The sequence below is a fragment of the Dendrobates tinctorius genome, unplaced genomic scaffold, assembly GCF_039654945.1.
Source record: "Dendrobates tinctorius isolate UK_male_01 unplaced genomic scaffold, ASM3965494v1 ptg000450l, whole genome shotgun sequence".
Classification (NCBI taxonomy): domain Eukaryota; kingdom Metazoa; phylum Chordata; class Amphibia; order Anura; family Dendrobatidae; genus Dendrobates; species Dendrobates tinctorius.
The window spans coordinates 200,898-227,428 of record NW_027362112.1 but is presented as its reverse complement, the minus strand read 5'-3'; the positions used below and the strand labels follow the sequence as shown (position 1 = coordinate 227,428).

At 53.9% G+C, this 26,531-nt stretch overlaps 2 protein-coding genes across 2 annotated transcripts in view; both read left to right on the top strand.

Annotated features, from left to right (window-relative positions):
* Positions 1-26,531, top strand: part of CNGB1 (cyclic nucleotide gated channel subunit beta 1) — a 124,448-nt gene that overhangs the window by 17,279 nt on the left and 80,638 nt on the right. Inside the window, exons 12-18 of the mRNA XM_073564322.1 lie at positions 1,496-1,529; positions 1,604-1,628; positions 1,724-1,738; positions 2,261-2,327; positions 4,932-4,968; positions 18,992-19,096; positions 20,021-20,218. Of these exons, the coding sequence (XP_073420423.1) occupies positions 1,496-1,529; positions 1,604-1,628; positions 1,724-1,738; positions 2,261-2,327; positions 4,932-4,968; positions 18,992-19,096; positions 20,021-20,218 (481 nt within the window). The remainder of the gene's footprint in view (positions 1-1,495; positions 1,530-1,603; positions 1,629-1,723; positions 1,739-2,260; positions 2,328-4,931; positions 4,969-18,991; positions 19,097-20,020; positions 20,219-26,531) is intronic.
* LOC141077432 (uncharacterized) lies at positions 8,823-12,669 on the top strand. The gene has a single exon (XM_073564373.1). The coding sequence runs from the start codon at positions 11,257-11,259 to the stop codon at positions 12,652-12,654; it is 1,398 nt and encodes a 465-aa protein (XP_073420474.1). The 5' UTR covers positions 8,823-11,256; the 3' UTR covers positions 12,655-12,669.

The following is a 26,531-nucleotide window of genomic DNA, read 5'->3' as shown; positions in this document are numbered from 1 at the left end:
AGACCCCTCAGTACTTCACGCGCTCCCCACCATCACACCGCTCCTCCGTGCTTCACGTACCCCCACCAACACAAGACCCCTCAGTACTTCACGCACTCCACACCATCACACCGCTCCTCCGTGCTTCACGTACCCCCACCAACACAAGACCCCTCAGTGCTTCACGCACTCCTCACCATCACACCGCTCCTCCGTGCTTCACGTACCCTCACCAACACAAGACCCCTCAGTGCTTCACACACTCCTCACCATCACACCGCTCCTCCGTGCTTCACGTACCCTCACCATCACATCGCTCCTCCATGCTGTATGCACCTCCACATCTCAAGGCACCTCCGTGCTTCGCACACCCCCACCATCACACCGCCCCTCAGTGCTTCATGCACTCCCCACCATCATTCCGCCCCTCTGTGCTTTATGCACCCACATCACAAGGCCCCTCCGTGCTTCACCCCCCCCACCATCACAAGAGCCCTCTGTACTTCACGCACCCCACACCATTACAGCGCCCCTCAGTGCTTCATGCACCCCACACCATTACAGCGCCCCTCCGTGCTTCACGCACCCCCCACCATCACAACGCACCTCTGTGGGTCATGCACTCCCCACAATTATACCACCCCACCATACTTCACGCTAGCTCTACACAAGTAAAAATCATCCACTTGCCTCGTCTGCATCTCACAAATGTGACATTTGGCACCAATCTTCTCACATTCTGGCTCCTCAGAGCACAGTAGATTTCCAATGATCTCATGTACGGTCCTGGTGTTATTCGGTCCATACAAGCCTCTTCTTATTTGCTGTCCTAAGGTGCAGCTTCTGTGCATAATTTGATTATCGAGGTGGCTGCTCACAGTCTCTGGACAGCTGCTTGATGTCTGGGCATCATTTATGAGCTTCTGTCTGTTTCTGAGGCTGGCTTCTCTGATGAACTAGTCCTCTGCAGCAGAGGTCATTCTTCATCTTCCTTTTCTGGGATGATCCTAATTAGAGTCAGGTTCATAATGGCGATTAATGGTTTTCATGTCTGCCCTTGAGGATACTTTCAAGGCTCTAGTTGACCTTCATGTCTAAGACTAATGGCCTGGGGTGCCCCTTGGTTGAGTGTTTCTTGCTGTATTACGGCTCAGGACAGTTGTGGACTCTGCTCATTGCTGTAATGAGCTGTGCTCCTTCACTGCCCCTGCAATACACCTGCTGTGCGCAGACTTTTTGTAGGCTAGGGATCCCACATGTGAACTATTGACCATGCAGATCCATCCATTGGAGCCACTCAAGGTGATGGCCAATGAAGCTACTGGGAGAAACTGATGGGGGCGCAGGAGGAGATTGAGGGGGGCGCGGTTTGCTCCGGGTCACACCTGTTTTTTTACTTCTTGTTTTTTGTGGTTTTGCTGCTCTCCGTCTGAATCTACAATGTGCACATGCCCAAACAGGATGGACGTGTACACAAGACGTTTTAGATAGTAACAATGTTTTTTCATTTGAACAGGTGAAGCCATCAGAGGAGGAGGTGCCCCCTGAAGGTGAGGGTCCGCACACACAGGTCAGTCTCATTGCTGGGAAGGGTGTGCACTCAGACTCTGTCTTTTGCTTGCAGTGACCCGGAAGGACTCTAATCGCAGGTGAGTGACCTGGCCACATGTGGCTGATCGCTCCTGAGCCTGATCCCGTGTGTGACTTGACGCTTCTCTCTTCTTGTTCCATATGTGGGATGCAGTTCTGACAGCATCAGGTATTCACCGCACACGTTTATCACAATTACTGCCCTTATCACTTATGTGTGATTGGATAATGATTACTCACATCCTTGGTGACTGATGCCATCATTCCCCACACACAGGAGACTCGACTATTGACATGTCATGGGAATTTAGGTTTATTACCTCCCTGTCACGAGGTGTGGTGAGGTCACAATTTGTGCGGATGTCGTTGGGTGAGGTCACGAGGTGTGTTGATGCCATTGGGTCACGAGATGTGGTGAGGTCACGAGGTGTGCTGATGTCACTTGGTGGGATCACGACGTGTGCTGATGCCGTTGGGTGAGGTGTGGTGAGATCACGAGGGGTGTTGAGGTCATTGGCTGAGGTCACAAGGTGTGACGAGGTGTGCTGATGCCATTGGGTGAGGTCACGAGATGTGCTGACGTCTTTGGGTTAGGTCACGGGATGTGCTGACGTCTTTGGGTTAGGTCACGGGATGTGTTGATGTCGTTGGGTGAGGTAACTAGGTATGCTGATGTCACATCTCCTTGCAGGGTCCTGAGCTGGATCAGTCAGGGGCTGGAGAAGGTTATTCCACAGCCAGTAATTACAGCAAAGCAGGTACCATCAGCCAGCACAGGGTGTGTAGCCAGCCGTCTGGGAACCAGAGGGTTAACTCCTGGGACCCCATCCATTCCTAGCATAAGTCCCTTATAATAGTCTTCTCCTGGGACTCCCCTAGACATCAGGGCCCAGTGTCTCTTCCTCATCCCCCGATACTCATACCCATGGATGCAGCTCTGCGTCCATCACCGCTTGGCCATCTCTGGTGACACCGCCTCTCCTAGCCATGATGGATGTGACTATTGCACAGGTCACTATTCCACTCCCGAGTCCCTTTCTCCATTGACCTATCATCCATTCACACTGCCCCTAGCACCGGCCTCTGTCCCTGTCTCCTCTACTGTGGGATGCCCCCCTACTGTGGGATGCCCCCTACTGTGGGATGTCCCCCTACTGTGGGATGCCCCCTACTGTGGGATGTCCTCCTACTGTGGGATGTCCCCCTACTGTGGGATGCCCCCCTACTGTGGGATGTCCCCCTACTGTGGGATGCCCCCTACTGTGGGATGTCCCCCTACTGTGGGATGCCCCCCTACTGTGGGATGCCCCCTACTGTGGGATGCCCTTCTACTGTGGGATGCCCTTCTACTGTGGGATGCCCTTCTACTGTGGGATGCCCTTCTACTGTGGGATGTCCCCCTACTGTGGGATGTCCCCCTACTGTGGGATGACCTTCTTCTGAGGGATGTCCTCCTACTGTGGGATGCCCCCTACTGTGGGATGACCTTCTTCTGTGGGATGTCCCCCTACTGTGGGATGACCTTCTTCTGTGGGATGTTCTCCTACTGTGGGATGCCCTTCTACTGTGGGATGCCCTTCTACTGTGGGATGCCCCCTACTGTGGGATGACCTTCTTCTGTGGGATGTCCTCCTACTGTGGGATGCCCCCCTACTGTGGGATGCCCCCTACTGTGGGATGCCCCCTACTGTGGGATGCCCTCCTACTGTGGGATGCCCCTTACTGTGAGATGTTCTCCTACTGTGGGATGCCCTCCTACTGTGGGATGCCCTCCTACTGTGGGATGCCCTCCTACTGTGGGATGTCCTCCTACTGTGGGATGTCCTCCTACTGTGGGATGTCCTCCTACTGTGGGATGCCCTCCTACTGTGAGATGTCCTCTTACTGTGGGATGCCCTTCTACTGTGGGAGCCCTCCTACTGTGGGATGTCCTCTTACTGTGGGATGCCCCCTACTGTGGGATGCCCTTCTACTGTGGGGTGCCCCCTACTGTGGGATGACCTTCTACTGTGGGATGCCCCCTACTGTGGGATGCCCTTCTACTGTGGGATGCCCTTCTACTGTGGGATGCCCTTCTACTGTGGGATGCCCTTCTACTGTGGGATGCCTTTCTACTGTGGGATGCCCTTCTACTGTGGAATGCCCTTCTACTGTGGAATGCCCTTCTACTGTGGAATGCCCTTCTACTGTGGGATGCCCTTCTACTGTGGGATGCCCCCTACTGTGGGATGTCCTCTACTGTGAGATGCCCTTCTACTGTGGGATGCCCTTCTACTGTGGGATGCCCTTCTACTGTGGGATGCCCTTCTACTGTGGGATGCCCCCTACTGAAGGATGCCCTTCTACTGTGGGATGCCCTTCTACTGTGGGATGCCCCCTACTGTGGGATGTCCCCTACTGTGGGATGTCCTCCTACTGTGGGATGTCCTCCTACTGTGGGATGTCCTCCTACTGTGGGATGCCCCCTACTGAAGGATGCCCTTCTACTGTGGGATGCCCTTCTACTGTGGGATGTCCCCTACTGTGGGATGTCCCCTACTGTGGGATGCCCCCCTACTGTGGGATGCCCCCCTACTGTGGGATGTCCTCCTACTGTGGGATGCCCTTCTACTGTGGGATGTCCCCTACTGTGGGATGCCCCCCTACTGTGGGATGTCCTCCTACTGTGGGATGTCCTCCTACTGTGGGATGTCCTCCTACTGTGGGATGTCCTCCTACTGTGGGATGTCCTCCTACTGTGGGATGTCCTCCTACTGTGGGATGTCCTCCTACTGTGGGATGCCCTTCTACTGTGGGATGCCCTTCTACTGTGGGATGCCCTTCTACTGTGGGATGCCCTTCTACTGTGGGATGACATTCTGTGGGATGCCCTTCTACTGTGGGATGTCCTCCTACTGTGGGATGCCCTTTTACTGTGGGATGCCCTTCTACTGTGGGATGCCCTTCTACTGTGGGATGCCCTTCTACTGTGGGATGCCCTTCTACTGTGGGATGACATTCTGTGGGATGCCCTTCTACTGTGGGATGCCCCCTACTGTGGGATGTCCCCCTACTGTGGGATGCCCTCCTACTGTGGGATGCCCTCCTACTGTGGGATGTCCTCCTACTGTGGGATGTCCTCCTACTGTGGGATGCCCCCTTCTGTGGGATGCCCCCTACTGTGGGATGCCCTCCTACTGTGGGATGCCCTCCTACTGTGGGATGCCCTCCTACTGTGGGATGCCCTCCTACTGTGGGATGCCCCCTACTGTGGGATGCCCTTCTACTGTGGGACCCCCCCAACAGTACAATTCCTCTTTGTGCAGACGCTGTGCGTGATGTCCTGTACATTACATGACGGTAACAAATGTTTCCTCTCACAGGACTCTCACAACCTAACACTGTGTCAGGTGGAAGGAAGTAAGTTCCCCCCGTGTCCGCGTCTCTTCTGTTCAGTCGTGTTCGCTCTTTATACTTGTAATGAAACACTTTCATATAGACCTAGCAACCAGCAGATGTGCCCATGTTATAGCGGTGGTACTGTGCTGGTTACGTGTCGGCAGATGTGCCCATGTTATAGCGGTTGTGCGGCGGTGGTTGCATGTCGGCAGATGCGCCCGTGTTATAGCAGTGGTACTGTGCTGGTTACGTGTCGGCAGATGTGCTCGTGTTATAGCGGTTGTGCGGCGGTGGTTGCGTGTCGGCAGATGCGCCCGTGTTATAGCAGTGGTACTGTGCTGGTTGCGTGTCGGCAGATGTGCCCGTGTTATAGCGGTTGTGCGGCGGTGGTTGAGTGTCGGCAGATGTGCCCGTGTTATAGCGGTTGTGCGGCGGTGGTTGCGTGTCGGCAGATGTGCTCGTGTTATAGCAGTGGTACTGTGCTGGTTACGTGTAGGCAGATGTGCCCGTGTTATAGCGGTTGTGCGGCGGTGGTTGCATGTCGGCAGATGTGCCCGTGTTATAGCGGTTGTGCGGCGGTGGTTGCGTGTCGGCAGATGTGCCCGTGTTACAGCGGTTGTGCGGCGGTGGTTGCGTGTCGGCAGATGTGCCCGTGTTATAGCGATTGTGCGGCGGTGGTTGCGTGTCGGCAGATGTGCCCGTGTTATAGCGGTTGTGCGGCGGTGGTTGCGTGTCGGCAGATGTGCTCCTGTTATAGCGGTTGTGCGGCGGTGGTTGCGTGTTGGCAGATGTGCCCGTGTTATAGCGGTTGTGCGGCGGTGGTTGCGTGTCGGCAGATGTGCTCGTGTTATAGCGGTTGTGCGGCGGTGGTTGCGTGTCGGCAGATGTGCCCGTGTTATAGCGGTTGTGCGGCGGTGGTTGAGTGTCGGCAGATGTGCCCGTGTTATAGCGGTTGTGCGGCGGTGGTTGCGTGTCGGCAGATGTGCCCGTGTTATAGCGGTTGTTTGGAGGTGGTTGTGTGTCGGCAGATGTGTCGTGTTATAGCGGTTGTGCGACGGTGGTTGCTTGTCGGCAGATGTGCCCGTGTTATAGCGGTTGTGCGGCGGTGGTTGCGTGTCGGCAGATGTGCCCGTGTTATAGCGGTTGTGCGGCGGTGGTTGCGTGTAGGCAGATGTGCCCGTGTTATAGCGGTTGTGCGGCGGTGGTTGCGTGTCGGCAGATGTGCCCGTGTTATAGCGGTTGTGCGGCGGTGGTTGCGTGTCGGCAGATGTGCCCGTGTTATAGCGGTTGTGCGGCGGTGGTTGCGTGTCGGCAGATGTACCCGTGTTATAGCGGTTGTGCGGCGGTGGTTGCGTGTCGGCAGATGTGCTCGTGTTATAGCGGTTGTGCGGCGGTGGTTGCGTGTCGGCAGATGTGCTCGTGTTATAGCGGTTGTGCGGCGGTGGTTGCGTGTCGGCAGATGCGCCCGTGTTATAGCAGTGGTACTGTGCTGGTTGCGTGTCGGCAGATGTGCCCGTGTTATAGCGGTTGTGCGGCGGTGGTTGAGTGTCGGCAGATGTGCCCGTGTTATTGCGGTTGTGCGGCGGTGGTTGCGTGTCGGCAGATGTGCTCGTGTTATATCAGTGGTACTGTGCTGGTTACGTGTAGGCAGATGTGCCCGTGTTATAGCGGTTGTGCGGCGGTGGTTGCATGTCGGCAGATGTGCCCGTGTTATAGCGGTTGTGCGGCGGTGGTTGCGTGTCGGCAGATGTGCCCGTGTTACAGCGGTTGTGCGGCGGTGGTTGCGTGTCGGCAGATGTGCCCGTGTTATAGCGGTTGTGCGGCGGTGGTTGCGTGTCGGCAGATGTGCTCCTGTTATAGCGGTTGTGCGGCGGTGGTTGCGTGCCGGCAGATGTGCCCGTGTTATAGCGGTTGTGCGGCGGTGGTTGCGTGTCGGCAGATGTGCCCGTGTTATAGCGGTTGTGCGACGGTGGTTGCATGTCGGCAGATGTGCCCGTGTTATAGCGGTTGTGCGGCGGTGGTTGCGTGTCGGCAGATGTGCCCGTGTTATAGCGGTTGTGCGGCGGTGGTTGAGTGTCGGCAGATGTGCCCGTGTTATAGCGGTTGTGCGGCGGTGGTTGCGTGTCGGCACATGTGCCCGTGTTATAGCGGTTGTTTGGCGGTGGTTGCGTGTCGGCAGATGTGTCGTGTTATAGCGGTTGTGCGACGGTGGTTGCTTGTCGGCAGATGTGCCCGTGTTATAGCGGTTGTGCGGCGGTGGTTGCGTGTCGGCAGATGTGCTCGTGTTATAGCGGTTGTGCGGCGGTGGTTGCATGTAGGCAGATGTGCCCGGGTTATAGCGGTTGTGCGGCGGTGGTTGCGTGTCGGCAGATGCGCCCGTGTTATAGCAGTGGTACTGTGCTGGTTGCGTGTCGGCAGATGTGCCCGTGTTATAGCGGTTGTGCGCGGGGGTTGAGTGTCGGCAGATGTGCCCGTGTTATTGCGGTTGTGCGGCGGTGGTTGCGTGTCGGCAGATGTGCTCGTGTTATAGCAGTGGTACTGTGCTGGTTACGTGTAGGCAGATGTGCCCGTGTTATAGCGGTTGTGCGGCGGTGGTTGCATGTCGGCAGATGTGCCCGTGTTATAGCGGTTGTGCGGCGGTGGTTGCGTGTCGGCAGATGTGCCCGTGTTACAGCGGTTGTGCGGCGGTGGTTGCGTGTCAGCAGATGTGCCCGTGTTATAGCGGTTGTGCGGCGGTGGTTGCGTGTCGGCAGATGTGCCCGTGTTATAGCGGTTGTGCGGCGGTGGTTGCGTGTCGGCAGATGTGCTCCTGTTATAGCGGTTGTGCGGCGGTGGTTGCGTGCCGGCAGATGTGCCCGTGTTATAGCGGTTGTGCGGCGGTGGTTGCGTGTCGGCAGATGTGCCCGTGTTATAGCGGTTGTGCGGCGGTGGTTGCGTGTCGGCAGATGTGCTCGTGTTATAGTGGTTGTGCGGCGGTGGTTGCGTGTCGGCAGATGTGCCCGTGTTATAGCGGTTGTGCGGCGGTGGTTGAGTGTCGGCAGATGTGCCCGTGTTATAGCGGTTGTGCGGTGGTGGTTGCGTGTCGGCACATGTGCCCGTGTTATAGCGGTTGTTTGGCGGTGGTTGCGTGTTGGCAGATGTGTCGTGTTATAGCGGTTGTGCGACGGTGGTTGCTTGTCGGCAGATGTGCCCGTGTTATAGCGGTTGTGCGGCGGTGGTTGCGTGTCGGCAGATGTGCTCGTGTTATAGCGGTTGTGCGGCGGTGGTTGCATGTAGGCAGATGTGCCCGTGTTATAGCGGTTGTGCGGCGGTGGTTGCGTGTCGGCAGATGTGCCCGTGTTATAGCGGTTGTGCGGCGGTGGTTGCGTGTCGGCAGATGTGCCCGTGTTATAGCGGTTGTGCGGCGGTGGTTGCGTGTCGGCAGATGTGCCCGTGTTATAGCGGTTGTGCGGCGGTGGTTGCGTGTCGGCAGATGTGCTCGTGTTATAGCGGTTGTGCGGCGGTGGTTGCGTGTCGGCAGATGTGCTCGTGTTATAGCGGTTGTGCGGCGGTGGTTGCGTGTCGGCAGATGTGCTCGTGTTATAGCGGTTGTGCGGCGGTGGTTGCGTGTCGGCAGATGTGCCCGTGTTATAGCGGTTGTGCGGCGGTGGTTGCGTGTCGGCAGATGTGCTCGTGTTATAGCGGTTGTGGTTAGTCGGTGTTTGTTGTCTCACTAGGCGGAGGGGGTCGTTCTCTCTGTTGATGGACGGACGTATTCATGGGGTGTAATGCAGAGCGTCTCGCAGCTCACGGCCCGGGACGGCGTCTCTCTTGGGAGCACATTCTCTATTAATCGTTCTCTCTTCTCCTTTGTTTCAGGGGGGAGTGGGGTTTAATTACCCCTGAAACAAATGGATAACAGAAGATGAAGGAGCCGCGTCCCATCCCCGACCCCCCGGCCCCTCGTCTCTGCCTTCAGCTGTAGTCTGTTGTATGTAGTATACTGCGCCGATATCACCAGTGTGCACTGCGCCACAGAAGTGACTCCACTACTGATCAAATGATGAGCAACCCCCTCCTAGCCATGGCTGCTCCCCCTCCTGGTCATGGCTCCTCCCCCTCTCTGTCGGGTCTGTGCCTCTTCCCCGGTCGGCCAGCTCCCACCACCGGCCAGGCCTGCGCGCCCTCCTTCCCCGGCCGCTCCCCTCATCCCTCCCAGCCGGGCCTGTGTGCCCCCCTTCCCCGGCCAGGCCTGCGTGCCCTCCTTCCCCGGCCGCTCCCCTCATCCCTCCCAGCCGGGCCTGCGCGCCCCCCTTCCCCGGCCAGGCCTGCGCGCCCGCCTTCCCTAGCCGTGCCCTTCCTTCCCTCCCAGACGGGCCTGTGTGCCCCCCTTCCCCAGCCAGGCCTGCACGCCTTCTTTCCCCAGCCGCGCCCCTCATCCCTTCCAGCCAGGCCTGTGTGCCCCCCTTCCCCGGCCAGGCCTGCGTGCCCGCCTTCCCTGGCCATGCCCTTCCTTCCCTCCCAGACGGGCCTGTGTGCCCCCCTTTTCCGGCCAGGCCTGCGCGCCCTCCTTCCCCGGCTGCTCCCCTCTTCCTTCCCAGACGGGCCTGTGTGCCCCCCTTCCCCGGCCAGGCCTGTGCACCCTCCTTCCCCGGCCGTGCCCTTCCTTCCCTCCCAGATGGGCCTATGTTCCCCCCTTCCCCGGCCAGACCTGCGCACCCTCCTTCCCCAGCTGCGCCCTTCCTTCCCTCCCAGATGGGCCTGTGTGCCCCCCTTCCCCGGCCAGGCCTGCGCACCCTCCTTCCCCAGCTGCGCCCTTCCTTCCCTCCCAGATGGGCCTGTGTGCCCCCCTTCCCCGGCCAGGCCTGCGCGCCCTCCTTCCCTGGCCAGGCCTGCGCACCCTCCTTCCCCGGCCGTGCCCTTCCTTCCCTCCCAGATGGGCCTATGTGCCCCCCTTCCCCGGCCAGGCCTGCGCACCCTCCTTCCCCGGCCGTGCCCTTCCTTCCCTCCCAGATGGGCCTATGTGCCCCCCTTCCCCGGCCAGACCTGCGCACCCTCCTTCCCCGGCCAGGCCTGCGCGCCCTCCTTTCCTGGCCAGGCCTGCGCACCCTCCTTCCCCGGCCGTGCCCTTCCTTCCCTCCCAGATGGGCCTATGTGCCCCCCTTCCCCGGCCAGGCCTGCGCACCCTCCTTCCCCGGCCGTGCCCTTCCTTCCCTCCCAGATGGGCCTATGTGCCCCCCTTCCCCGGCCAGGCCTGCGCACCCTCCTTCCCCGGCCAGGCCTGCGCACCCTCCTTCCCCGGCCGTGCCCTTCCTTCCCTCCCAGATGGGCCTATGTGCCCCCCTTCCCCGGCCAGGCCTGCGCACCCTCCTTCCCCGGCCGTGCCCTTCCTTCCCTCCCAGATGGGCCTATGTGCCCCCCTTCCCCGGCCAGACCTGCGCACCCTCCTTCCCCGGCCAGGCCTGCGCACCCTCCTTCCCCGGCCAGGCCTGCGCACCCTCCTTCCCTGGCCGTGCCCTTCCTTCCCTCCCAGATGGGCCTATGTGCCCCCTTTCCCTGGCCAGGCCTGCGCACCCTCCTTCCCCGGCCGTGCCCTTCCTTCCCTCCCAGATGGGCCTATATGCCCCCCTTCCCCGGCCAGACCTGCGCACCCTCCTTCCCCAGCTGCGCCCTTCTTTCCCTCCCAGATGGGCCTATGTGCCCCCCTTCCCCGGCCAGGCCTGCGCACCCTCCTTTCCCAGCTGCGCCCTTCCTTCCCTCCCAGATGGGCCTGCGCGCCCTCCTTCCCCGGCCAGGCCTGCGCACCCTCCTTCCCCGGCCAGGCCTGCGCACCCTCCTTCCCCGGCCAGGCCTGCGCACCCTCCTTCCCCGTCCGCGCCCTTCCTTCCCTCCCAGACGGGCCTGTGTGCCCCCCTTCCCCGGCCAGGCCTGCGCTCCCTCCTTCCCCAGCCACGCCCCTGATCCCCTCCCAGCCGGGCCTGCGCGCCCCTCTTCCCCGGCCAGGCCTGTGCGCCCCCCTTCCCCGGCCGTGCCCCTCATCCCCTCCCAGCCAGTCCTGTGTACCCCCCTTCCCCGGCCAGGCCTGCGCGCCCTCCTTCCCCGGCCGCGCCCTTCCTTCCCTCCAAGCCGGGCCTGTGTACCCCCCTTCCCCGGCCAGGCCTGCGCGCCCTCCTTCCCCGGCCGCGCCCCTCATCCCCTCCCAGCCGGGCCTGCGCGCCCCCCTTCCCCGGCCAGGCCTGCGCGCCCGCCTTCCCTAGCCGCGCCCTTCCTTCCCTCCCAGCCGGGCCTGTGTGCCCTCCTTCCCCGGCCGCGCCCCTCATTCCCTCCCAGATGGGCCTGTGTGCCCCCCTTCCCCGGTCGGGCCTGTGCGCCCTCCTTTCCCGGCCGCACCCCTCATCCCCTCCCAGCCGGTCCTGTGTGCCCCCCTTCCCCGGCCAGGCCTGCACGCCCTCCTTCCCTGGCCGCGCCCTTCCTTCCCTCCCAGCCGAGCCGGTGTACCCCCCTTCCCCGACCAGGCCTGCGCGCCCTCCTTCCCCGGCCGCTCCCCTCATCCCCTCCCAGCCGGGCCTGCGTTCCCCCCTTCCCCGGTCGGGCCTGCACGCCCTCCTTCCCTGGCCGCGCCCTTCCTTCCCTCCCAGCCGGGCCTGTGTACCCCCCTTCCCCGGCCAGGCCTGCGCGCCCTCCTTCCCCGGCCGCGCCCCTCATCCCCTCCCAGCCGGGCCTGCGCGCCCCCCTTCCCCGGTCGGGCCTGTGCGCCCTCCTTCCCCGGCCGCGCCCCTCATCCCCTCCCAGCCGGGCCTGCGCGCCCCCCTTCCTCGGTCGGGCCTGTGCGCCCTCCTTCCCCGGCCGCGCCCCTCATCCCCTCCCAGCCGGGCCTGCGCGCCCCCCTTCCCCGGTCGGGCCTGCGCACCCTCCTTCCCTGGCCACGCCCTTCCTTCCCTCCCAGCCGGGCCTGTGTACCCCCCTTCCCCGGCCAGGCCTGCGTGCCCCCCTTCCCCGGCCAGGCCTGCGCACCCTCCTTCCCTGGCCGCGCCCTTCCTTCCCTCCCAGCCGGGCCTGTGTACCCCCCTTCCCCGGACAGGCCTGCGCGCCCTCCTTCCCTGGCCGCACCCTTCCTTCCCTCCCAGCCGGGCCTGTGTACCCCCCTTCCCCGGCCAGGCCTGCGCGCCCTCCTTCCCTGGCCGCACCCTTCCTTCCCTCCCAGCCGGGCCTGTGTACCCCCCTTCCCCAGCCAGGCCTGCGCGCCCCCCTTCCCCGGCCAGGCCTGCGCGCCCGCCTTCCCTGGCCGCGCCCTTCCTTCCCTCCCAGCCGGGCCTGTGTACCCCCCTTCCCCGGCCAGGCCTGCATGCCCTCCTTCCCCGGCCGCGCCCCTCATTCCCTCCCAGATGGGCCTGTGTACCCCCCTTCCCCGGCCAGGCCTGCGCGCCCTCCTTCCCCGGCCGCGCACCTCATCCCCTCCCAGCCGGGCCTGCGCACCCCCCTTCCCCGGTCGGGCCTGCACGCCCTCCTTCCCCGGCCGCGCCCCTCATCCCATCCCAGCCGGGCCGGCGCGCCCCCTTCCCAGCCATGAATCCGGCCATAGAGAGCACATGTGAGTTGAGGATTTGCGTCTTTCACTGTGGTGATTTCGGAATAAAGTTTTGCGCTGTCCTCGTGGTGTCGTCATTCTGTCTCCTCCGGCAGAGGCTGCAGTTACACTGGGGCCGGAACGATCTCAGGATTATATGATGCACATGGCCGGCGTCCATACTTTGCTCCATTGTGTGGCGCTGTGCTCCTTGGAGGGTGCACAGTCTGCACAGTCTTCTATGTTCTGTACACCACAGGTCAAGTGTTCTTACCCCACCAGTCAGTGCTGGGCGCCCCCTGAGGGTACCAGCACGGTGGTGGTAATGGTCACTCATTTTCAGCTGCCCTCCATATCTCTTTATAGGATTATTTGCGTCACATCCATCTCTGCATAGATGGTGCGGTCAGTGCCATAGAGGGGTCTTGCAGCCCACTACCAGTGACCCAGGGGCCCTGCCCTCCGACAGCTCACTAGATCAGTCTACCATTGCTGGTCATCCACCATCGTTGTGACCTTGGTGATGCCACTGTTTGCAGAATCTCCAAAATCTTGTAAGGTCCAATAAATCTAGGTTTAAACTTTGGAGAAGCCACCTTCATAGAGATATTCTTTGATGACAACCAAACCATATCACCCTCCTTAAACCGGGGACCAATGGTCCTATGCCGGTTGGAAAACCGCTGGGCCTTTTCCTGGGAGAGAGATAACTTATCCACCACTTGGTCCCAAATCTGGTGCATTCTCTCCACCACAGTGTCAACACCTGGGCAGGCAGAAGACTCCACCTGCCCTGAAGAGAATCGAGGATGAAACCCAAAGTTACAAAAAAAAGGTGACATCAAAGAGGCAGAACTAGCTCTATTATTTAAAGCTAATTCGGCCAAGGGCAAAAATGAGACCCAATCATCCTGATCAGCAGAGTAAAACATCTCAAATAAGACTCCAAGGTCTGGTTTGTTCTCTCCGTCTGCCCATTGGTCTGAGGGTGAAATGCAGAGGAGAAGGACAACTGAATTCCCAGCTTGGAACAAAAAGTCCTACAAAATCTAGAGACAAACTGAACTCCTCTGTCCGATATAATGTTCTCAGGAATCCCGTGCAAGCGAACCACCTATTGCAAAAACAAGGGCACCAACTCTAAGGAAGATGGCAACTTAGGGAGTGGTACAAGATGGACCATCTTAGAGAACCTATCACAAATCACCCAAATAACAGTCATTCTCTAAGAGACAGGCAGATCAGAAATAAAATCCATTGAAATATGGATCCATGGCCTCCTGGGCACCGGCAAAGGCATCAGCAACCCACTAGAGCGAGAACAAGGTTTAGACCGGGAGCAAGTCCCACAGGACTGCACAAAATTACTGACATCACGAGATAAGGCGGGCCACCAAAAAGACCGAATCACCAAATCTCTAGTACCAAAAATACCTGGATGACCAGCCAATGCGGAGCAATGAACTTCAGACATTACTGTCTTCCTCCACTGGTCAGGAACATACAATTTTCCAATGGGACAACGCTCAGGTTTGTCCTCCTGAAACTCTTCCAGAGCACGTCTCAAATCGGGCGAGATGGCAGAAAGAACTACCCCCTCACCTTAGATGGTAGCAGGCTTGGTCACAATAGGAGAATCAGTAAAGAAACTCCTAGAGAGGGCGTCTGCCTTGACATTCTTAGTGCCCGGAAGAAAAGAGACCACAAAATCAAAACGTGTGAAAAACAAGGCCCACCTAGCCTGTCTAGGATTCAAGCGTTTGGCCGACTCAAGGTAAATCAAATTCTTGTGGTCAGTGAGGACCACGACTTGATGTCTAGCTCCCTCCAACCAATGTCTCCACTCCTCAAATGCCCATTTCATGGCTAACAGTTCCCGATTCCCCACATCATAGTTGCGTTCAGATGGAGAGAACTTTCGGGAAAAGAAAGCACAGGGATTCATTTTAGATGTTACAGGATCCACAGCTCCTGCACCAATCTCAGAAGCGTCCACCTCTACCTGGAACGGGAGTGAGACATCAGGTTGCCGCAAAACCGGAGCAGAAGTGAACCTCCGCTTCAGCTCCTGAAAGGCCGAAACAGCCTCTGGAGACCAATTCAGCACATCAGCACCCTTCTTAGTCAAATCAGTCAATGGCTTGGCAATACCAGAAAAATTAGCTATAAATTTACGATAAAAATTAGCAAAACCCAAAAACTTCTGGAGGGCCTTCAAAGAAGTGGGCTGAACCCAATCATAAATGGCCTGCACCTTGGCCGGGTCCATTTCAATAGTTGACGGAGACAAAATAAATCCCAAAAATGAAATCCTGTGTACACCAAAGAGGCATTTCGACCCCTTACATACAGGGAATTCTCCCTCAAAATCCGGAACACAGTCCGAACATGTTCCACATGAAAATCCCAATCCCTGGAAAAGATCAAAATATCATCCAGATAGATGATCAAAAATTTATCCACAAAGTCCCGGAAAATATCGTTCATGAAGCACTGGAAGACAGAAGGTGCATTAGTGAGCCCAAAAGGCATCACCAGGTACTCAAAATGTCCCTCCGGAGTATTAAACGCTGTCTTCCATTCATCCCCATGCTTAATGCAAATAAGATTATACGCCCCCCTGAGGTCAAGCTTGGTAAACCAGCAAGCACCTTTAACTCTGGAGAATAGATCAGAAATCAGGGGTAACGGATACTGATATTTAACAGTAATTTTGTTGAGGGAAGGATAGTCAATACAAGGTCTTAATGAACCATCTTTCTTGTCCACGAAAAAACCCAGCACCTAAGGGTGAAGAGGATGGTCTAATATGACCCTTCTTCAACGACTCCTTAATATAAGATCGCATAGCCTCGTGCTCGGGTACAGATAAATTGAAATGTCGACCCTTGGGAAATTTACACCCAGGGCTCAACTCAATTGCACAGTCATAACTCCTATGAGGAGGCAAAGACGCAGACTCATTCTCACTAAATACATCATAAAAATCAGCCAAATAGTCAGGAACATCATGCGACTGGGGAGAGGTGGAGAAAACAGGAGCGTCACTAAGGGCACACCGACAACCCCAACTCACCACAGACACAGATTTCCAATCCAAAACTGGATTATGGATTTGCAACCAGGGAAACCCCAGAACAATGGTATCATGCAGATTATGCAGCACCAAAAATCTACAATTTTCTTGATGGTCTGGGGCGACCCGCATTACCACCTGGGTCTAAAACTGAGGTTTATTCTTCCCAAAGGAGTGGCATCAATACCCCTCAAAGGGATAGGTGTCCGCAGAGGTGTCAAAGGAAACCCACAACGTTTAGCAAAATCCAAGTCCATCAGGTTCAGAGCCGCTCCCGAATCCACAAAAGCCTTAGCAGAAAATGTGGACAGGGAGCAGATCAGAGTAATTGCCAGAAGAAACTTAGGTTGAACACCACCCACAGCAAATGTGTGTGCAAAGCGTTTCTCTCGTTTAGGGCAGACAGAAATATTATGAGAGGCATCTCCACAGAAAAAACACAGCTTATTACGCCTTCTGAACTCCTGACGTTGCGCCCTAGACAAAACCCCGTCACATTGCATAGGTTCAGACATTTGTTCAACAGGTGGCAGCACCTCTCATGTAATTTTACGTTCACGTAAACGCTAATCAACCTGAATGGCTTATGACATAGAATCGTCAAGACCAGAGGGAACAGGAAATCCCACCATAGTATCTTTTATGGTTTCTGACAAACCCTTCCGAAAGAGAGCTGCCAAGGCACAATCATTCCAGGTAGTAAGGACCGCCCACTTTCGGAATTTTTGACAGCACAACTCTGCAGAATCCTGACCCTGGCTCAATGCCAATAGGGCTTTTTCAGCCTGATTAATAGCATTAGGTTCATCATACAACAACCCCAAGGCCTGAAAAAATGCGTCCACATTAGTCAGAATAGGATTTTCAGGTGCCAAAGAAAACGCCCAATCCTGGGGATCGCCGCGCTGCAAAGAGATGACAATTTTAACCTGCTGCGCGGAGCTCCCTGACGAGTTAGGCTTCAAGGCAAGAAATAATTTACAATTATTCTTAAAATTCAAAAATTTAGACCGATCCCCAAAAAACACATCAGGAGTAGGAATCTTTGGTTCAGCAGCATGTGAATGAGCAAGATAGGCGGAAATTCCCCGCACTTCAGCAGTGAGCTGCTCCACACGATCAGACAATTGCTTAATCTCCATTAAGAAAATTCCTCCCACGGCGCCAGAGAAAAAGAGGAAAAAATATACATAAAAAAAAAAATTCTGACAATTTTTTTTTTTCAATTCTTTCCTGCTATTAAGTACCCTAGAATCTGTGGTATGGCTGGTGATTCTGTTATGAATGAGTCACCGGAGGAGGAAAAAACAAAAACACAAGCTAAGTCCAGAAAACCGGAGAGGTTGGCAGCTAGCGGATTGTAGACCCCTGATCCTATTCACAACAACTAACAGTAGCGTGGAGTGTTCCTACGGTGGTCCTAGACGACTCTTCACAGCTGGAGAACTAAATAAACCTAAAGAAAGAAAGGGGAAATCTAAACTGCCCCAGAGCAGACCCCAAAGCAATAGACAGCCACCAACATGTATTGTTGGTGAAAACAGATGAAAACACAGACAGAAAGACAGGCAGAGCAAACGATGGGGCCCAACTAACTAGATAGGAAAGGACAGAAAAGATGCTGGCTGCAATGACGCAAAAAACTCTGCCAAAAATGTCCCAACACGTCTGATAGGAAAAACGGCCCTGAAGTCACTAGACTTCAAAATCCCTATATCAGCACTCCGATATATTCTGAAGACAGAGCAAAAGAGATTTAACCGATCAGGGACAAAAATGGAAATTCAGCAGAGCCCCAGCCGGGGCTGGCAGAACACAAAACTAAGCAAGTCAGACAAAGTCTCATTGAACAATAACAGAGCAAAACTTAGCTTTAGAAGACAGGAACTGAACTGGAGGCTAGAGCTCAGAGCAGAGAAATCACCAGCAACCCTACAGGGCGTTGGCTGCCTTATATCCACTCAGAGATTCCGGATGTCCAATCGCAATCCACCTGTTCAGGTGACAGGTTTCTCCCATCCAAATCAGTTTCACCACCTCCTTTCACCAGCAGAGGGAGTTCATCGGACATCAAAGGTGAACGAGAAAATGAGCTCACAAAACCAACCCATGCTGTTCTCACTAGGCCATAGCTGAAGCCTGAGCTGTAGGACCGACTCATGCTGTTCCCACTAGGCCATAGCTGAAGCCTGAGCTCTAGGACTGTCCGAGCCGTGCTGTTCCCACTAGGCCATAGCTGAAGCCTGAGCTCTAGGACTGTCCGAGCCGTGCTGTTCACACTAGGCCATAGTTGAAGCCTGAGCTGAAGGACTGACCGAGCCATGCTGTCCCCACTAGGCCGCAGCTGAAGCTTGAGCTGTAGGACTGACCGAACCATGCTGTTTCCACTAGGCCATAGCTGAAGTACTGACCGAGCCATGCAGTTCTGACTAGGCCATAGCTGAAGCCTGAGCTGTAGGACCGACCCATGCTGTTCCCACTAGGCCATAGCTGAAGCCTGAGGTGTAGGACTGTCCGAGCCATGCTGTTCACACTAGGCCATAGTTGAAGCCTGAGCTGAAGGACTGACTGATCCATGCTGTTCCCACTAGGCCATAGCTGAAGCCTGAGCTGTAGTACTGACCGAGCAATGCAGTTCTGACTAGGCCATAGCTGAAGCCTGAGCTGTAGTACTGACAGGCCATGCTGTTCCCACTAGGCCAGTGAAGCCTGAGCTGAAGGACTGACTGAGCCGTGCTGTCCCCACTAGGCCATAGCTGAAGCCTGAGCTGAAGGCCTGTCCGAGCCGTGCTGTCCCCACTAGGCCATAGCTGAAGCCTGAGCTGTAGGACTGTCTGAGCCGTGCTGTCCCCACTAGGCCATAGCTGAAGCCTGAGCTGAAGGCCTGTCCGAGCCGTGCTGTCCCCACTAGGCCATAGCTGAAGCCTGAGCTGTAGGACTGTCCGAGTCGTGCTGTTCACACTAGGCCATAGTTGAAGCCTGAGCTGAAGGACTGACCGAGCCGTGCTGTCCCCACTAGGCCGCAGCTGAAGCCTGAGCTGTAGTTGGCAGCCATGTTACAATGATGACCACCTCACATGTGTAAACATATTAGGACACAAGTGATGAAGTTAATATGTAGAATTATATCGGCTTTTTGTCTCCGGCTCCATGACGCAGTCGTTATATTGGTCAGTCTCCATTGTGGTCCGCTGGGCAGGCTGCACTTAGTTACCGCTGAGTACAGAGCACACAACTAAGTGCTGACTTGTATCATAGATGGAGATAACATTCCCTATGTGGAGAATGTGAAGGAACACCGTACAGACAGAGGCTCCGTGTCATGGCTGTTCACCATTCCCATACCAGCCCTGGTGGCTAGCTTGTCCGCCATTACTTATTTCTTCCTCGTTGCACTGAAGAATCTCCTTCTTTTCCTGCAGTTTGTATTCTATCTCCAAATACTGAGCAAGACTCCCAACGTGTAGATGACCCTGTAGGCATGGAAGCCATGTCAGATGGAAGCCCTGTCGTGCCAGTGCCCCACGGTAGGTGGCACGTTTGTTATGGCTGGTGTTCTGCATTGTGCAGAGAAAGCTTCATCATCAGTGCAGGTTACATCGGTGTAGCCCTCACGTCAAGAGTCATCTTATTCTAGAGACTGGCAGGAAAGAGACATAGGAGACGTGAGGGGTGAACCTACGAGACACAAGCTGTCCCATGTAGGCTATTGACACTACATGACACAATAACAATAATAATAATAAATGTTATTTCTATAGCGCCGACATATTCCGCAGCACTTTACATTTCAGAGGGGACTTGTACAGACAATAGACATTACAGCATAACAATAATCACATAGATCATAACAGATACCAAGAGGAACGAGGGCCCTGCTCACAAGCTCACAATCCATCTGTCAGCCATAGGTGATGGCATTCAGACCAGCAGAACCTGGACAAAGTCCTAGCACCCCTTGCCTGACTGACGCTCTCACCAATTCGCACACATGATGGAGGAGCATATGATGCGACTTCACCATGAAGGACTCATGGCTCCTCCTTGAGTTTGTGCGTTGTCACCTATAGATGAGCCTCATGTGTGCCCCTCTAGCACACAGGATATGCTGGGTGAGCATGGCGGAGAGGAGAAGCTTTTCCTTCACCAGGAGTCATGAAGAATTAAAAAAGAGCTAGCCGTGTCGGATTTTCCTTCCTCCCATAATTTAAACTGGGTCGACATTAAGTGGCCAACCTCTTATAAATTAGTTCAGAAATTTTTCCAAAAATGATTAATTTCAGTATTGATGCAGCCATATTAGTAATGTGTGGGGTATAGTTAGAGATGATTGGTAGCCACCCTCAGGGTATTTCATGGCCCATGCTCTAAACAGAGGCAACTGATATGAGCTTTTCAGAAATGTCACTGTGACTGGCTTATGAACACCCAGGTAACTTCATGTCCTGCAGGGCAAAGTTCATCTGCGGTCCTCAAAGAGCTGCGCAGAGGCACCAAAAGGACAGTGGACCCGTATGGAATGACCATGGAAATAGCAGAGAACAAGAAGCAACCTCAATTCGAGTCAAACATAGTGCAAAATAAAATAGATGAGCAGCAAGATAACCAAATAGCCTATGAGCAGGGGCACAGAGAGGACACCTGTCCCGGTAATACCATGACGATCAGAGAACATGTTCTCCATGTCTCAAGAGAACACAGCACTGAGCAGATTAACATTAATCAGAAAGATTGTCCTGAAATGCAAATGTCTGAGCCACGATCAGTCTACGAGATCTGAAGAGGTGCAATGTCTGAGCCACGATCAGTCTACGAGATCTGAAGAGGTGCAATGTCTGAGCCACGATCAGTGAACGATATATGAAGAGGTACAATGTCTGAGCCACGATCAATCTACGAGATCTGAAGAGGTGCAATGTCTGAGCCACGATCAGTCTACGAGATCTGAAGAGGTACAATGTCTGAGCCACGATCAGTTTACGATATATGAAGAGGTACAATGTCTGAGCCACGATCAGTCTACGAGATCTGAAGAGGTGCAATGTCTGAGCCATGATCAGTCTACGAGATCTGAAGAGGTGCAATGTCTGAGCCACGATCAGTCTACGAGATCTGAAGAGGTACAATGTCTGAGCCACGATCAGTGAACGATATATGAAGAGGTACAATGTCTGAGCCACGATCAGTCTACGAGATTTGAAGCGGTGCAATGTCTGAGCCACGATCAGTCAACGAGATTTGAAGAGGTGCAATGTCCGAGCCACGATCAGTCAACGATATATGAAGAGGTGCAATGTCTGAGCCACGATCAGTCTACGAGATCTGAAGAGGTACAATGTCTGAGCCAGGATCAGTCTACGAGATCTGAAGAGGTGCAATGTCTGAGCCACGATCAGTCTACGAGATTTGAAGAGGTGCAATGTCTGAGCCACGATCAGTCTACGAGATTTGAAGAGGTGCAATGTCTGAGCCACGATCAGTCTACGAGATCTGAAGAGGTGCAATGTCTGAGCCACGATCAGTCTACGAGATCTGAAGAGGTGCAATGTCTGAGCCACGATCAGTGAACGATATATGAAGAGGTGCAATGTCTGAGCCACGATCAGTCTACGAGATCTGAAGAGGTACAATGTCTGAGCCACGATCAGTTTACGATATATGAAGAGGTACAATGTCTGAGCCACGATCAGTCTACGAGATCTGAAGAGGTGCAATGTCTGAGCCATGATCAGTCTACGAGATCTGAAGAGGTGCAATGTCTGAGCCACGATCAGTCTACGAGATCTGAAGAGGTTCAATGTCTGAGCCATGATCAGTGAACGATATATGAAGAGGTACAATGTCTGAGCCACGATCAGTCTACGAGATTTGAAGCGGTGCAATGTCTGAGCCACGATCAGTCAACGAGATTTGAAGAGGTGCAATGTCCGAGCCACGATCAGTCAACGATATATGAAGAGGTGCAATGTCTGAGCCACAATCAGTCTACGAGATCTGAAGAGGTACAATGTCTGAGCCAGGATCAGTCTACGAGATCTGAAGAGGTGCAATGTCTGAGCCACGATCAGTCTACGAGATTTGAAGAGGTGCAATGTCTGAGCCACGATCAGTCTACAAGATTTGAAGAGGTGCAATGTCTGAGCCACGATCAGTCTACGAGATCTGAAGAGGTGCAATGTCTGAGCCATGATCAGTCTACGAGATCTGAAGAGGTGCAATGTCTGAGCCACGATCAGTCTACGAGATCTGAAGAGGTACAATGTCTGAGCCACGATCAATCTACGAGATCTGAAGAGGTGCAATGTCTGAGCCACGATCAGTCTACGAGATCTGAAGAGGTGCAATGTCTGAGCCACGATCAGTGAACGATATATGAAGAGGTACAATGTCTGAGCCACGATCAATCTACGAGATCTGAAGAGGTGCAATGTCTGAGCCACGATCAGTCTACGAGATCTGAAGAGGTACAATGTCTGAGCCACGATCAGTTTACGATATATGAAGAGGTACAATGTCTGAGCCACGATCAGTCTACGAGATCTGAAGAGGTGCAATGTCTGAGCCATGATCAGTCTACGAGATCTGAAGAGGTGCAATGTCTGAGCCACGATCAGGCTACGAGAATTGAAGAGGTGCAATGTCTGAGCCACGATCAGTCTACGAGATCTGAAGAGGTGCAATGTCTGAGCCACGATCAGTCTACGAGATCTGAAGAGGTGCAATGTCTGAGCCACGATCAGTCTACGAGATCTGAAGAGGTGCAATGTCTGAGCCACGATCAGTCAACGATATATGAAGAGGTACAATGTCTGAGCCACGATCAGTCAACGATATATGAAGAGGTACAATGTCTGAGCCACGATCAGTCTACGAGATTTGAAGAAGTGCAATGTCTAAGCCATGATCAGTTTACGATATATGAAGAGGTGCAATGTCTGAGCCACGATCAGTCTACGAGATCTGAAGAGGTGCAATGTCTGAGCCACGATCAGTCTACGAGATCTGAAGAGGTACAATGTCTGAGCCACGATCAGTCTACGAGATCTGAAGAGGTGCAATGTCTGAGCCACGATCGGTCTACGAGATCTGAAGAGGTGCAATGTCTGAGCCACGATCAGTCTACGAGATTTGAAGAGGTGCAATGTCTGAGCCATGATCAGTTTACGATATATGAAGAGGTACAATGTCTAAGCCACGATCAGTCTACGAGATTTGAAGAGGTGCAATGTCTGAGCCATGATCAGTTTACGATATATGAAGAGGTACAATGTCTGAGCCACGATCAGTCTACGAGATTTGAAGAGGTGCAATGCCTGAGCCACGATCAGTCAACGATATATGAAGAGGTACAATGTCTGAGCCACGATCAGTCTACGAGATTTGAAGACGTGCAATGTCTGAGCCACGATCAGTCTACGAGATATGAAGAGGTACAATGTCTGAGCCACGATCAGTCTACGAGATTTGAAGAGGTGCAATGTCTGAGCCACGATCAGTTTACGATATATGAAGAGGTACAATGTCTGAGCCACGATCAGTTTACGATATATGAAGAGGTACAATGTCTGAGCCACGATCAGTCTACGAGATCTGAAGAGGTACAATGTCTGAGCCACGATCAGTGAACGATATATGAAGAGGTACAATGTCTGAGCCACGATCAGTTTACGATATATGAAGAGGTGCAATGTCTGAGCCATGATCAGTCTACGAGATCTGAAGAGGTGCAATGTCTGAGCCACGATCAGTCTACGAGATCTGAAGAGGTACAATGTCTGAGCCACGATCAGTCTACGAGATCTGAAGAGGTGCAATGTCTGAGCCACGATCAGTCTACGAGATCTGAAGAGGTGCAATGTCTGAGCCATGATCAGTTTACGATATATGAAGAGGTACAATGTCTGAGCCACGATCAGTTTACGATATATGAAGAGGTACAATGTCTGAGCCACGATCAGTTTACGATATATGAAGAGGTACAATGTCTGAGCCATGATCAGTTTACGATATATGAAGAGGTACAATGTCTGAGCCACGATCAGTTTACGATATATGAAGAGGTACAATGTCTGAGCCACGATCAGTCTACGAGATTTGAAGAGGTGCAATGTCTGAGTCACGATCAGTCAACGATATATGAAGAGGTACAATATCTGAGCCACGATCAGTCTACGAGATTTGAAGACGTGCAATGTCTGAGCCACGATCAGTCTACGAGATATGAAGAGGTACAATGTCTGAGCCACGATCAGTCTACGAGATTTGAAGAGGTGCAATGTCTGAGCCACGATCAGTTTACGATATATGAAGAGGTACAATGTCTGAGCCATGATCAGTCTACGAGATTTGAAGAGGTGCAATGTCTGAGCCACGATCAGTCAACGATATATGAAGAGGTACAATGTCTGAGCCACGATCAGTCTACGAGATCTGAAGAGGTACAATGTCTGAGCCACGATCAGTCTACGAGATCTGAAGAGGTACAATGTCTGAGCCACGATCAGTAAATGAGATCTGAAGAGGTGCAATGTCTGAGCCACGATCAGTGAACGATATATGAAGAGGTACAATGTCTGAGCCACGATCAGTCTACGAGATCTGAAGAGGTGCAATGTCTGAGCCACGATCAGTCAACGATATATGAAGAGGTACAATGTCAAAGCCACGATCAGTCTACAAGATTTGAAGAGGTGCAATGTCTGAGCCACGATCAGTCAACGAGATCTGAAGAGGTGCAATGTCTGAGCCACGATCAGTCTACGAGATCTGAAGAGGTGCAATGTCTGAGCCACGATCAGTTTACGATATATGAAGAGGCGCAATGTCTGAGCCATGATCAGTCTACGAGAACTGAAGAGGTACAATGTTTGAGCCACGAACTGTCTACGAGATCTGAAGAGGTGCAATGTCTGAGCCACGATCAGTCTATGAGATTTGAAGAGGTGCAATGTCTGAGCCACGATCAGTCAACGATATATGAAGAGGTGCAATGTCTGAGCCAAGATCAGTCTACGAGATCTGAAGAGGTACAATGTCTGAGCCATGATCAGTCTACGAGATCTGAAGAGGTACAATGTCTGAGCCACGATCAGTCTACGAGATTTGAAGAGGTGCACTGTCTGAGCCACGATCAGTCTACGAGAACGGAAGAGGTACAATGTTTGAGCCACGAACAGTCTACGAGATCTGAAGAGGTGCAATGTCTGAGCCACGATCAGTCTACGAGATTTGAAGAGGTGCAATGTCTGAGCCATGATCAGTCTACGAGATCTGAAGAGGTGCAATGTCTGAGCCACGATCAGTCTACTAGATTTGAAGAGGTGCAATGTCTGAGCCACGATCAGTCAACGATATATGAAGAGGTGCAATGTCTGAGCCACGATCAGTCTACGAGATCTAAAAAGGTACAATGTCTGAGCCATGATCAGTCTACGAGATCTGAAGAGGTGCAATGTCTGAGCCACGATCAGTTTACGAGATTTGAAGAGGTGCACTGTCTGAGCCACGATCAGTCTACGAGAACTGAAGAGGTACAATGTTTGAGCCACGAACAGTCTACGAGATCTGAAGAGGTGCAATGTCTGAGCCACGATCAGTCTACGAGATCTGAAGAGATGCAATGTCTGAGCCACGATCAGTCAACGATTTATGAAGAGGTACAATGTCTGAGCCATGATCAGTTTATGATATATGAAGACGTGCAATGTCTGAGCCACAATCAGTCTACGAGATCTGAAGAGGTGCAATGTCTGAGCCATGATCAGTCTACGAGATCTGAAGAGGTGCAATGTCTGAGCCACGATCAGTTTACGATATATGAAGAGGCGCAATGTCTGAGCCATGATCAGTCTACGAGAACTGAAGAGGTACAATGTTTGAGCCACGAACAGTCTACGAGATCTGAAGAGGTGCAATGTCTGAGCCACGATCAGTCTACGAGATTTGAAGAGGTGCAATGTCTGAGCCACGATCAGTCAACGATATATGAAGAGGTGCAATGTCTGAGCCACGATCAGTCTACGAGATCTGAAGAGGTACAATGTCTGAGCCATGATCAGTCTACGAGATCTGAAGAGGTGCAATGTCTGAGCCACGATCAGTCTACGAGATTTGAAGAGGTGCACTGTCTGAGCCACGATCAGTCTACGAGAACTGAAGAGGTGCAATGTCTGAGCCACGATCAGTCTACGAGATTTGAAGAGGTGCACTGTCTGAGCCACGATCAGTCTACGAGAACTGAAGAGGTACAATGTTTGAGCCACGAACAGTCTACGAGATCTGAAGAGGTGCAATGTCTGAGCCACGATCAGTCTACGAGATTTGAAGAGGTGCAATGTCTGAGCCATGATCAGTCTACGAGATCTGAAGAGGTGCAATGTCTGAGCCACGATCAGTCTCCTAGATTTGAAGAGGTGCAATGTCTGAGCCACGATCAGTCAACGATATATGAAGAGGTGCAATGTCTGAGCCACGATCAGTCAACGATATATGAAGAGGTGCAATGTCTGAACCACGATCAGTCTACGAGATCTGAAGAGGTACAATGTCTGAGCCATGATCAGTCTACGAGAACTGAAGAGGTACAATGTTTGAGCCACGAACAGTCTACAAGATCTGAAGAGGTGCAATGTCTGAGCCACGATCAGTCTACGAGATTTGAAGAGGTGCAATGTCTGAGCCATGATCAGTCAACGATATATGAAGAGGTGCAATGTCTGAGCCACGATCAGTCAACGATATATGAAGAGGTGCAATGTCTGAGCCACGATCAGTCAACGATATATGAAGAGGTGCAATGTCTGAGCCACGATCAGTCTACGAGATTTGAAGAGGTACAATGTCTGAGCCATGATCAGTCTACGAGATCTGAAGAGGTACAATGTCTGAGCCACGATCAGTCAACGATATATGAAGAGGTGCAATGTCTGAGCCACGATCAGTCTACGAGATTTGAAGAGGTAC